Consider the following 12,409-nt stretch of genomic DNA (forward strand, 5'->3'; position numbering starts at 1 on the left):
TTCATTGGGTGTTGAAATTTGCTACTTATAGTCCTTGGGAAAAAAAATACCTATCAGTGTGTATCCAGAACTATTTTGCTTTTAAAGCAATTATCACTTTGTGTTAGGAGCTGAGACAGGAGAAAGGAAGTGATAACTTTATTTAAAAGTGTCATCTATATCCATCCATCTCCATTATTCTGCAATTAAAATTTCCTACTCAGCCTGACATTCAATACCCATTTCATTTAATTTTTCCCCTTCAACAGTATTTATTTGATGTGTGATTTATTAAGACAATACAGAGAAAAATTGAAGTTGAAGACTTCCAAATAAGAACTTTTAAGTGTTTCTTTGTGCTTTTCCGTATCCAACCAGTTCAGTTATTACAACATGACTTATGTAAGTAGTTGATTTCTTTTTTTATTGATTATTGTAATCTCTGCCCACTGGATTTACCCAGGAATAATAGCAGAATGCTTATTTTCTCAGTACTGCCATCTGTTCTTTGTGTGATCAATGTCTACCTTCTGCTGATAGCATAAAGTTAGATAGCTACAAATGGCTTTTCCCAGTGTCCTTGTGAAATGCAATCACCAACTTCAGGTTTCCTTGAGACATGTAAACAAAAAATAATTTTGACACGCAGAGGTTTCTGGTTCTTTCTGATGTGTGAATCAGCCTGATACCAAAATGGCTTGCAGTGGGTGGGTGGTATGAAGAGCGTTAATAGGTGTGTATGCTGTGTTCGCCAACCTCTCCCCTCCACATTTCGTGGATTATCACCCCAACGCTAAATGCACCCCCGAGCTTCCTTGAAACCCTGACAAGTTCGAAGCTTTTAAATTCAAGAACTGAAGTTCCACACGTGAGACAGGAAATATTTTTAAAAAGGTCTGAGTAGTTTCACCAAGTCAATCATACCATATGGTATGATGTAGGGAGTCTCTCTTACTGGCACTGATGGTATATTTGAAATGGACTTATTTTTCCCATATAAAAAGTCCAGGGTTGCCCATTAAAACTTAAATATCCCTTGAAGAGTAACATTAAGCTATTGTCAAGCATTGGAATTAGTTTATCAGATTTTTCAAAAATTGAAAAAAATTTTTAAAAATTATTTATTTATTTGAGAGCGCGAGAGGGAGCATGTGTGAGCAGGGGTAGGGGCAGATCGAGAGGGAGAGAAGCAGACTGCCTGCTGAGTAGGGAGTTGGTTTTGGGCTCGATCTCAAGACCCTGAGATCACGACCTGAGCCGAAATCAAGAATTGAATGCTCAACTGACTGAGTCACCCAGGTGCCCCTAGTTTATCAGATTTTTAAAAATAATTACATGTTCATTGCTCAAAAAACAAATTCAAACTGTTCAAAAGAGTGTAAAGAGAAAACGTTTCTGCCTTTACCATGTTCAAATTCTCCACTTTTGGATCTCCTAGAAATTTTCTCTGCATTTTCAGGTAGCTATTTTTTTGTTTTGTTTTAAAGTAATTTCTACCCCCAACACGGGGCTTGAACTCACCACCCGGAGATCAAGAGTTGCATGCTCCACTGACTGAGCCAGCCAGGAACCCCGTTTAGGTATTCAGTTTTAGATTCATTTTTTTTTCAAGTGGGACAATTCACATATTTGAAAGGTAACAGTCTTTTCAATATTTTAAATCTTATTTTTTCTTTCTAAAACCTACACGATATTGCTTACAATGGATATATCATAACTAATTGCAAACTACAGCAATGTTGTAATAACTATCCTATGCAGTAGTTCTACATTCTCATGTGTTTATTTTGATAAGAGAGATTCCTAAAAGTGAAATTTGTGGATAAGAGAATATGTGTATATTACAGTTTCAGCATTTTGACTAGATTTTAAAAGTATGGCAATTTGTCCTCAAACTCCCAACAGGAACATATGAGTATAACTGTTTTCCAACATCCTTGACAGCACTTGGTTTTTGTTTTTTTTTAAGATTTTATTTATTTAGGGATCCCTGGGTGGCGCAGCGGTTTAGCGCCTGCCTTTGGCCCAGGGCGCGATCCTGGAGACCCGGGATCGAATCCCATGTCGGGCTCCCGGTGCATGGAGCCTGCTTCTCCCTCTGCCTGTGTCTCTGCCTCTCTCTCTCTCTCTCTCTCTGACTATCATAAATAAATAAAAATGTTTAAAAAAAAAAAAAAAGATTTTATTTATTTATTCATGAGAGACACAGAGACAGAGAGAGAGAAAGGCAGAGACACAGGCAGAGGGAGAGACGGCACTTGGTTTTTATCATTCTTTGTAATTTGCCAACTGCTTTTACTTATTTGTCTGGTATTGTCTTGTAGGTTGAACATTTTTTATGATTATTGGCCAGTTGAATTTACTGTTTTGTGAATTAACCATTCATATCCTTTGGCAGTGTTTCCATTGAGTTGTTATTATTAATTTTTAGAATTCATTGTATATTGCTGGTATAATTGTTGATAGTACACGTTGCAAATGTGTTTCCTAGTCAATGATGCAAGAAGCAGTTTAAGTTGTGCTCGGTTTCTGGAACTAGACACTCTGAGCTCAAGTTCTGAATTTCTTATTTATTGATTGTTTGATTTGGGGCTATAGATTCATCATCTTAAATATAGAGAAGAGATTATACCTAATTCATAGGATGGGATGAGGAGTAAATGAGTTAGTAGACATAAACATGTAGAAGAGCACCCAGTGTATTAATGCTAATTTTTATGCTATTAATTTATTAAAATAGGGTTTTTTTGAGTTTCTGTGTGTATAATCATATCCTACAAAAAGAATAATTTTGTCTTTTATTTTCCATTATTATATGAATTTTTTCTTATCTAATATATTAGCTCTGAAATGAATAATAATGCCAATGTGGATATGCTGAATTGTTTTTGATTTTCTGATTTTAATAGGAAAATGGCTTTAATTTCACTGCTTAGCTTGATGTTGGCTTGGATTGTGACAAACAGTCTCTATCACATTTTCCTTTCCCTTCTATTTTATTTGGAGGATTTTAAAATTAGGAATGGATGGTGAATTCTGATAAATCTTGTCTTAGTATACTATCGTTATAATTATAACTATTCATTTTCACACTCAATTTGTTGGTATAATGAATGATCTGGAAAGATTATTTATAGTGAAATATACTTGCCTATCTAGAATAAACTCAAATTGTTTCTCTTTATATTTATTGCTAGATTAGATTGATAATATTTGACTTAGAATTTCATATCTTAAAAAAAAAGAATTTCATATCTATGTTCATAAACAAAACTGATTTATAAGTTTCTTGTTTGTACTATCTTTTGGGTTTTGTTAATAAGGTGTTGGCTAGCTGGATAAAATGGAGATTACTGCATTTTTCTATGAGCTCAAGTGTGTTAAATGACATGAATCATCACTTTTTAAGACTATGTCTGTAACCATCTCAGTCTGTAGATTTTGTTAAAGGTACATCTTTAGTTATCTTTTATGATTACTGGCCTGTAAAGATTTTCATTCTTTTCTTAGGTTAATTTTGATAATTTATATATTGCTGAAAAATTACTCTCAGTGAAATTAATGTTCAATTTTATTGCCTTGGGTTGCAGAGATTTCCCCCACAATTTCTATAGTGTCTTCCATATCTGTGGTTAAACTTTTCTTTAAAAAAATATATGTATTTTGCTTTTTTTTTCTTGATCAGCCTTCCCCCCCCCTTAAAGAACCTACTTTTTTTTTTTTCAATTTTATTTATTTATTTGACAGAGTGAGAGAGTCCAAGCAGAAGGATCAGCAAGGAGGGGCAGAGGCAGAGGGAGAAGCAGGCTCCCTGCTGAGCACCGAGCTCAAATGGAGCTCAATCCCAGAACCCTGGGATCCATGACCTGAGCCAAAGGTAGACACTTAACCAACTGAGGCACACAGGCGCCCTGGAACCTACTTTTTATTTTTATTTTTATTTATTTTATTTTTTTAAAGTTAATACATTTATTAATAAATGTATAAGACATATATGAAGAAAAACTTAAATACTCGGGGACTACACCATCACCTCTGCCACCATCAGTAAGAAGTTGTATATAGAAAGGCACAGGTAATTTTTCAAAGAAAGGACATTCATCTTGATTTAATCTTTAAGTCCAATTTCAAACAATTTTGGGGAAAAAAAAGAATAAAGTGGGAGGAACTGCCATACCCAAACAATCTGAACGTTTTCCTTGCACAGTGGATTCTTGGAACCTTTCCTTTAATATTTTTCACTGTGGGAATTTCCTGGTGCTTTTGTAGTTCACAGGTTTCTAGAAAGTTGGTTCCCTGAACAACATTCTTCTGCAAACCATGTGACAACATCACATCTCTTTCTTCAGAAATTCCCTGTGTTGATGTGGGTTCATTGTCAACGTTGGTCTCAGTACCTTTACAGATGCCTTTGGACCTCTCTGCAGATGGGTTATTCTGTGCCTCCAAGCCCCAAGGCAAATTCCCTCCCTCCAGAAGGGAGACCAGAGCAGGTCTGGGAACTGGGTATCCCAGGGATGTCAAGTTCCCATAATTCTCCAGCATCACACTTCTGTACAGGGCCTTCTGTGCAGGAGAAAGTCCAGCCCATTCTGTCTGGGTGAAGTAGACAGCCACGTCCTTAAAGGTCACCAACTCCTGGTGCCAGGCGTTCAGGGGCATGGCTGACATCACCTGGTCTCCCTCTCAGCGAAGGGCAGGGGCTGGGGGGCTCAGCCGGCTAAGCATCTCACTCCTGACTTCAGCTCAGGTCATGATCTAGGTGTCGTGGTGTCCGGTTTCACATTGGGTTCCCTGCTCGGTGGAGTCCACTTGTCCCTTCCCCGCTGCTCCTCCCCCTGCTCGTACTCTTGTGCTCTGGTGTTCGCCGTCCTGTAGACCACGTCTCCAAGTTTGAGAGGATGTATTTGCATTCGTCTGTGCTTTCTTCACCCAACAAGCATTTATCAGATACTTCATTCATTCCAGGCCAAGCGTGAGACACGGCGGAGAGAGCAAAAACGGGTGTGACCTTCTGGCCCGGAGCTCTGTCTAGAAGGTTGCTCTTCCGCCGAAAACCACGGCCGCAGCTACCGGCTTACAAACAGGTGGAGCGAAGCGATCAGCTTTGATTACGAGGTGACGCCCCGACGGACCGAAAGCTCCCCGAGGGGGGCCGACGCTCGTCTCCTTCAGGGCCGCACCGGGGGCCCAGGGCAGCGGCTGAGCAGCGACCGGAGGCCGGGGCCGCGGCGCCACCTCCTTGCATCCGCGGCCTCCCTGCCCCAAAGCGGCCTCCCCCGCCGCGGCTTCAGGGACGGCGGCAGCTGCTGGAAGGGCCCAGCGCCCCCGCACACGCCCCCCGCCGCCGCTGCCCCCGGCTCACCCCAGGAAAGGCCTGCAGCCTACTTTTTAAAAGATTGCTTTTCCAGGAAGAGTTCATTGAAATAGAAAGGGTGGGACATAGGCAGAGAGGAGACCAAGTCCAGAGAAGGGCCCTGTGGTGTAGGGGACACTGCTCCACCTCCTAATTCAGCCTATGATCAGCGCTTCCGAGGCTGGAGAACGCCTCTCCTTTCTAGCCCTCAGACTGTCGGAGGCTGCTTGGCACAGTGCTGGGAGGGCAAAGAGACGGCAACTCACGTGGCAGCTTGAATAGCCTGGAAGCTATCACGTGCCCTGCTTCTCCGTGTTGAGGAAAATGCCGCAAACACGTTTCTGACCAGAGATGTACTTCCTGGATTCCCGTCTGGCTGTGTTCACTGGCTGTGCCCGGCAAGTCGTAGGCATCCTCCCAACAACTGCTGGAATGAAGGCCCCACTGAAGGCTCTGAAACTCACTGAGCTTCGCTATTTGCATCTATAGAATGGAGTGATGATACCAACCTTCTGGGTTTTTTCTGAGGATAAAATAGAATGATGACTTGTGCGGGCAAGCGTTTTCTCAATTATAGAATGTTAGGAGAATGTGAAATCTGTGGCTTGGAACCTACTAAAATTGGGCGGCTAGACTGCTGAGTCATCTACTAAACGATTACTGTGTTTATTTCCCTGACCCTATTTAATAGTTTATCATTCGATAATAAGCAATTTTGAAAATAAATTTCATTAGCAATGGACTGCTCACTGGAATTTGAGGCAGCAGATAGGGTGTGCCTGGTACATAGTAAGATGTGATCTCAGGACCTCCTCGATTCCTGGACTTCATTTTATATATATATGTAAATATTTGCATATTTATATATATAATATATATAATACATATACATGCACATTTAAATTCAGTTAGCGAACATGCAGTACATCATTAATTTCAGATATCTTCTATATATTTTTTTAATTCCATAATTAGGTCAAACAATATTATTTGACCATAAAACCACACATTGACCTAATTTACATATTCTGCTGTCATTGGAAGTCTTAAAAATTTCATCTGGCAGGATAATTAGGAAAATTACTCTGGTTATTGAATTTTTGAAATGTGATTTTCTTCTTCTCTAAGTTCAGATTTCCTTGTTTATATTTAATTTGGCCGAAGGGGAAAAAAACCCACTCCCTCATTTTGGCTTCAGGCTCTCTAAAGAACACAGGCAATTGGATACTTAAAATGACAGTCGTAAAATAAAAATCGGCAAGACAACAAAATCGTATCCAATTATATCAATAGTAAGTGTTGAGTGATGCAGTCACTATACCATATACTATTTACATGTTTAGGTATGATTTTCTCTCTTGGAGAATCAGTCATACATGTTCACTTCGAACCTCAGTGAACCAGTTGCTTTATATGTAGATCAGGACAATAGACGTCCCAATCAAGATTAGCCATTTATAACAAGTATTACCCAAACTCAAAATGTGGTGGGCAAAAGAAGCTGCGTGCTACTTTCAGATGTGGTATCTTAGTCTAGGCTTACTTATCTTTGAGCAGGGAGCACTGTTGTACTGAAGGTCATGTTGAGGTCGACATTATTTTTCAACACAAACACTTGTCTTGGGCCTCTCTTAAGTTGGCAGTTATCATTTTCCTCTTTTTTCCTTTTCCTTTGACCTGGAAATCCTAGGGCAGGCCATTGATGCGGGACCTTTATCAGGCTGCCCTAGAGTTAAAGCCATGACTCATTCCCAAATTGAGAAAAAAAGAGAGTTCAATGATTAACAGAGGCAGCCAGAAGGGCTGTGGTCGACACCCATTCCTGAGGGCCCAGAAAGCGCTTGTTGACAGACAAAGTTAGGCTTTTGAATCAGCAAGCAAAGCTGCTTGCTCTCAATAACTCCTCCGCCTCTGTCCCCCTGGATAGGGATCCGCTTTTCCACTGAGCTCAGAGAGCCTGGATCCCGTACACAGAGGCTGTGTCATCCCCAGGGGGGTGCCTGGCTCCTGGGCCTTCTGATGGGGAAGGATTTCTGAGCTCTCCTCATGTGGAACCTGAACTGCCCATCTTTGGAGAAAATCTACTCTTAAGCACTTTAGATGACTCTTGGAAGAACCATGGTTTATCCACTAGAGAGGCTGCTGCAAAATAAAGCAGGGTGGCTAGACTTCATTTTCATCAGTTAGAAAATCCTTATACTCAATCCTTATACTGCAAGTAACACAGCTGATGGCCAACCTCAAGCATATGGATATTTTTAACTCTGAAGGTATTTCAGTGAAATACCTGAGGACCATGCATTATAAAAGCATAAATTCTGGTCCTTTTTGCAAGCTTTCTCAGCCTATAATGCCCTTAAGATTTAAAAGTAATCCTACTGAACCGAGGGAATGTTACAAATTGTTTAATTCCTTTGACGTGACTTCTACCTTTACTGAAAAGGCAAGCTGCTACTGGTTCACATTGTGTGTACCTTAAAATAAGCTAGGAACTGTTATAAAACGGAAGGTTTTTGTGATCACCAATATTTCAGAAACACTCCAGATAAAATCTATCTAGAGTGATTACAAGAATTTTAAAAGTTGTAAACCTATTTTGCAGGCAGTATTTTGGTGAGCTGAAGTAGGAGTTTTACCATAAACGAAGAACAATGTCATAAATCATTTTGTGAGTCTTATTAAAAAGAATTTAATAAGAGAAAGGCAATTAACAAAATCTAGTAACTGAGAAATCTAACTTTAAGACTTATGAAACTCATCACTTGCACACATTGGCTACTCACGTTTTACCTACTAGTGCAAAATAATAATAATGGTGATAATTTTAAAGGCTTCCATTTGGCCAAACTATCATCTGTATCATTCAAAAAGTACTATATTCATAAGTACAATAATATTTTAGAAATAATCATAGCTACCATTTCTGAAAAGTGAGCATATAACTTAAATTGAGTCAGAACTGTATTTTTGGATTCTTAGGTTTGTGGGTTCTCATAAGACAAAACTCATGAACCTTCTAGAATAATCAGGACCATAGAGGGCTAGCAAAAGGACTAGGGGTTTGGTTAGAGATAGTTGGTTATAATCTGAAACTTTAACACTATAGTCACCATTTGTAACACTCAGTTACTTAGCATGACCACCTGGCCTTGAGCACTTTTGGACGTAGGTCCCAAATTCATTTACGTATCTTAATATTGAAGCTACAGCACTGGTCTTGTTATAAATACCCTGCCTCACATTTTAATATAAAATGCGTGATATTTAATGCTTCCTGTATGAATTATATAAATGATAGGGTATTTGGCTAAGTTAAGGTTTTAAAATTATTACGACTCTGTGCATGAATACTCGCAGCTTCAGTAACAACTTCGAAAACCAGGTCTTAACAGTGACCAGTTTTAAAGAGATAGAGAGAGGCAAACCAACAAACAGACTCTTTTTTGTTGTTGTTGTTTTGTTTTTAAGATTTTATTTATTTGTTTGAGAGAGACAGCACAAGCAGGGGAAGGGGTGAAGGGGTAGGGAAAAGCAGATTTGCCTCTGAGCATGGAGCCTGATGGGGGGCTTGATCCCAGGACCCTGAAATCATGACTGGAGCCGAAAGCAGCCACTTAACTGACTGAGCCATCCAGGTGCCCCCCAAAACACAGATTCTTAACTATAGAGAAGAAACTAATGGTCACCGGAGAGGAGGAACATGGGGGGCGGGGGGTGAAATAGGTCATGGCAATTAAGGAGTGCACTTGTCGTGATGAGCCCTGGATGATGTATGGAAGTGTTGAATCACTATATTGTACACCTGAGACTAATATCATACTGTATGTTAACTAACTGGAACTTAAATAAAAACTTTAAAGCACCCAGTCACCAGCTTCATAACTCTTAAAATGTGAGATTTTCAATTATAAGGCCAATTCTGTCAATGGCTTTTCTTTCATTAAATCCTCTAATATTAATGAGCAATGAAATGTCCATTAAGCTATTAGAAATCAGATATATTGTGCTGGATTGTGTAATGCTGAGAAGTTTCTGTTTTCAATGAAATTGTTAGACCTGTCCCTGGCTTCTAGCAATATCCACATTATAGTCATTAACTGAAAAATAAAGACAGAAATATGCCATTGTGCCCACCATGTGAAAAATCAAATCTCGTAATATCATAGGCATGGAAGTTGCTTATCATTTCACATTTAGTGCTTTGTTTGAAACTGCCCCATGACCCATTTGAGGATCAAAGTTCATGCAACTGGCAAGTAATGGTGGCATTATTGTGTGTCTGTGACATGTGAAGGGCACAAAAAAGGAATTCATAGAGATAAATTGTTTGGTATGAACAAGTCCCCTCTAAGCCTTCAGGATTTTCTCAAATTCAAAAGAGGATAAAGAATGAGAGAAATAAATTATGAAAGGTAGCCGGTTTCATTCTTTTTCTCCCTTCCCAAAAGGCTTGGGATTCTTAGTTCTTAAATATTTTTATGCCTTTCAGAGTGAGTTTCATGGTCCAAGACCCACACTTTTACTAAGCATGACAGAGCTTCTAGCAGTAGAATAGTGCTATATTTCAGCTATGTAATGTGTTTAATAGGCTTTCATGTTTAGGCTTAAACCCTAACTATGATTTACTATCTTTGGGGGAGGTTTGCAGGGGAGGAAAATAAATTCAGAGTCAGAATGCAGTGTTCCCTGGAACCTGCACATAGCCAGCATCACTTCCATGTGCACTGAAGTGCCATGCACAGACCAGGCCGATGAGGGCGGGAAGTGGTCTGAACACTTGGAAGGGAGGCTTACCCCAGGACAAGAGGAGCCACTTATCTGTATAGAATTTGTGCCTCCTGCCTCTCCAGGGCAGGAGATGAATTGAGAAGAGAGGGGCAGGGTTTCTCCTCTCTCTTGAGCATCATTTTCCAAACAGACCAAGATCTTATATGGCCTCTGGCAGGTGGCCATGTAAGAGGACAATGCGAGGCAAGGGCTGTCTGTCCAGGCAGATATTAAAAGTTTAAGGGCTTTTTAATTGGGGTCAGTGAGGCTAGGAAGAATCAATGTTTGGAGGGATCGAAAGTCCTTGGTTTAACTCACAGATCTTTCACTTAGTAGAAACCTTGGAGAAGTTGCCACTGTGTGTGAATCCAGTTCTCCTGGGACACAGTCACATCCCTGTGCTCATGTATTGCCTATGGCTGCTCTCATGATACGACAGGAGGCGTGAGTAGGGACACCTGGGTGGACCACTCAGTCGGCTAAGTGGGCGACTGTTGGTTTCAGCTCAGGTCATGATCTTAGCGTTGTGAGATCCAGCCCCCTGTGTTGGGCTCCATGCTGAACGTGGACCCTGCTTGGGATTCTCTCTCTCCCTCTCCCACCACTCTCCTCCCCCACCCCCACCCCCGACCTGTGTGCTCTCTCACTCTCCCTCTCTCTAAAGAAAGAAAAAAAAAAAAACTGTACAGACGAGTAGTTGCAACAGAAATGGTCTGGTTCAAAAAGCCAAAAATAGTTACCATGTGGTGCTTTATAAGAAAAGTTTGCCGACCCCTGATCTAGGCCAGATGTTAGAGCAGCAAACTGATTAAATTAATTGACACTACATTGTGGATGACTACTTCTCCCCAAACCACCCCCTAGAATGTTAACCTATTAAAGTGCAGGGATGCCTGGGTGGCTCAGTGATTGAGCATCTGCCTTTGGCTCAGGTCGTGATCCCGGGGTCCTGGGATGGAGCTCCCACATCGGGCTCTCCGTGGGGAGCCTGCTTCTCCCTCTGCCTCTTTGTGTGTCTCTCATGAATAAATAAATAAATTCTTTTTAAAAAAATAAAATAAGATGCATTTAAGACAAAATTAATTGCAATTATGTGAATAAAATCTCAATGGGTACTTGATAGATGTATTTTAGTAAGTATCCTTCTCAAGGCTTACCAGAAAGTACCTCTGTCTTCAGTTACATACTTCCTTTACTGAAACCTACTTTTAGTTTGCCAAACCCACTATATTTGCTATTTTTCTGTTGACTCTGCTTGAGTTGCTCTTCCATTCCCCACCCTTTTGTACAGAGATAGTTCCTACTTGTCCTTAAGACTTAGCCCAAGGGATGCCTGGGTGGCTCAGTGGTTGAGCATCTGCCTTTGCCTCAGGTTGTGATCCCGGGGTCCCCAGATCGAGTCCCACATCGGGCTCCCACAGGGAGCCTGCTTCTCCCTCTGCCTATGTCTCTGTCTCTCTGTCTCTCATGAATAAAAAAAAAAAAGACTTAGCCCAAGTCTCCCCTAAGGCATTTATTATTACCCACGGAAGCCTTCTCTGTACCTCTACCATCCCATTTCATTCTTTTTCTTGCTGACCCTTATTCTAAGTATCACAATGCATATTATTGATTTCATCAAAGTCTTGGTCATCATTATTATAATTACTTGTCTGTAGGTTTCCTCTATTAAACTATAAGCTCTTCTCTTTACTTTTATATCCCCAGGGTTTGGCATGAGTGTTTGGCATACAATAGGTAAATAATACTTAATGAATCACTATTTATTAATCTTCCTCAGTTTGGCCCCTTATAAGCAAAATTTTCACTACTGGGGCAGCTGAGTGGCTCAGTTGGTTGAGCATCTGACTCTTGGTTTTGGCTCAAGTCATGATCTCGTGGGTCATGAGATCGAGCCCTATGTTGGGCTCCGTGATCAATGGGGAGTCTGCTTGAAAGATTCTTTCCCTCACCGCCCCCACTCTTTATCTGAAAATATATATATATATCTTTTTAAAAAATTGGGCTACCTATTTCAGTTGGAAGAATATTCATTAATAGAGAGCCTCCTCAGGAAATTTCCTTGACTGTTGAGTGAATGAAGTCGGTAAATATCATCTGCAACTGTATCCTTTTCTGTTACAGAAAACTTCACTTTTTGAGCACTGCTAATAGCTGTTGAATTCCAAGATAAATTATTTTTTGTGGTGAAAAGTTGCCAACAAGTTCATATGCTCAGAAAGTATGGATTATAGTTTTTTATAAGCCCAGGTATGTTGAGGCATTGATAATGTAGGCAGTATTTTCTCAAGAATGAAATGTTCCTGA

At 40.3% G+C, this 12,409-nt stretch overlaps 1 protein-coding gene across 1 annotated transcript; it reads right to left on the reverse strand.

Moving 5' to 3' along the window:
• Positions 1-4,000: 4,000 nt before the first annotated feature.
• Positions 4,001-4,786, reverse strand: LOC119877215 (zinc finger protein 19-like). The gene has a single exon (XM_038562444.1). The coding sequence runs from the start codon at positions 4,648-4,650 to the stop codon at positions 4,078-4,080; it is 573 nt and encodes a 190-aa protein (XP_038418372.1). The 5' UTR covers positions 4,651-4,786; the 3' UTR covers positions 4,001-4,077.
• Between the last annotated feature and the right edge of the window lie 7,623 nt (positions 4,787-12,409).

Source organism: Canis lupus, chromosome 18 (assembly GCF_011100685.1).
Source record: "Canis lupus familiaris isolate Mischka breed German Shepherd chromosome 18, alternate assembly UU_Cfam_GSD_1.0, whole genome shotgun sequence".
NCBI lineage: Eukaryota > Metazoa > Chordata > Mammalia > Carnivora > Canidae > Canis > Canis lupus.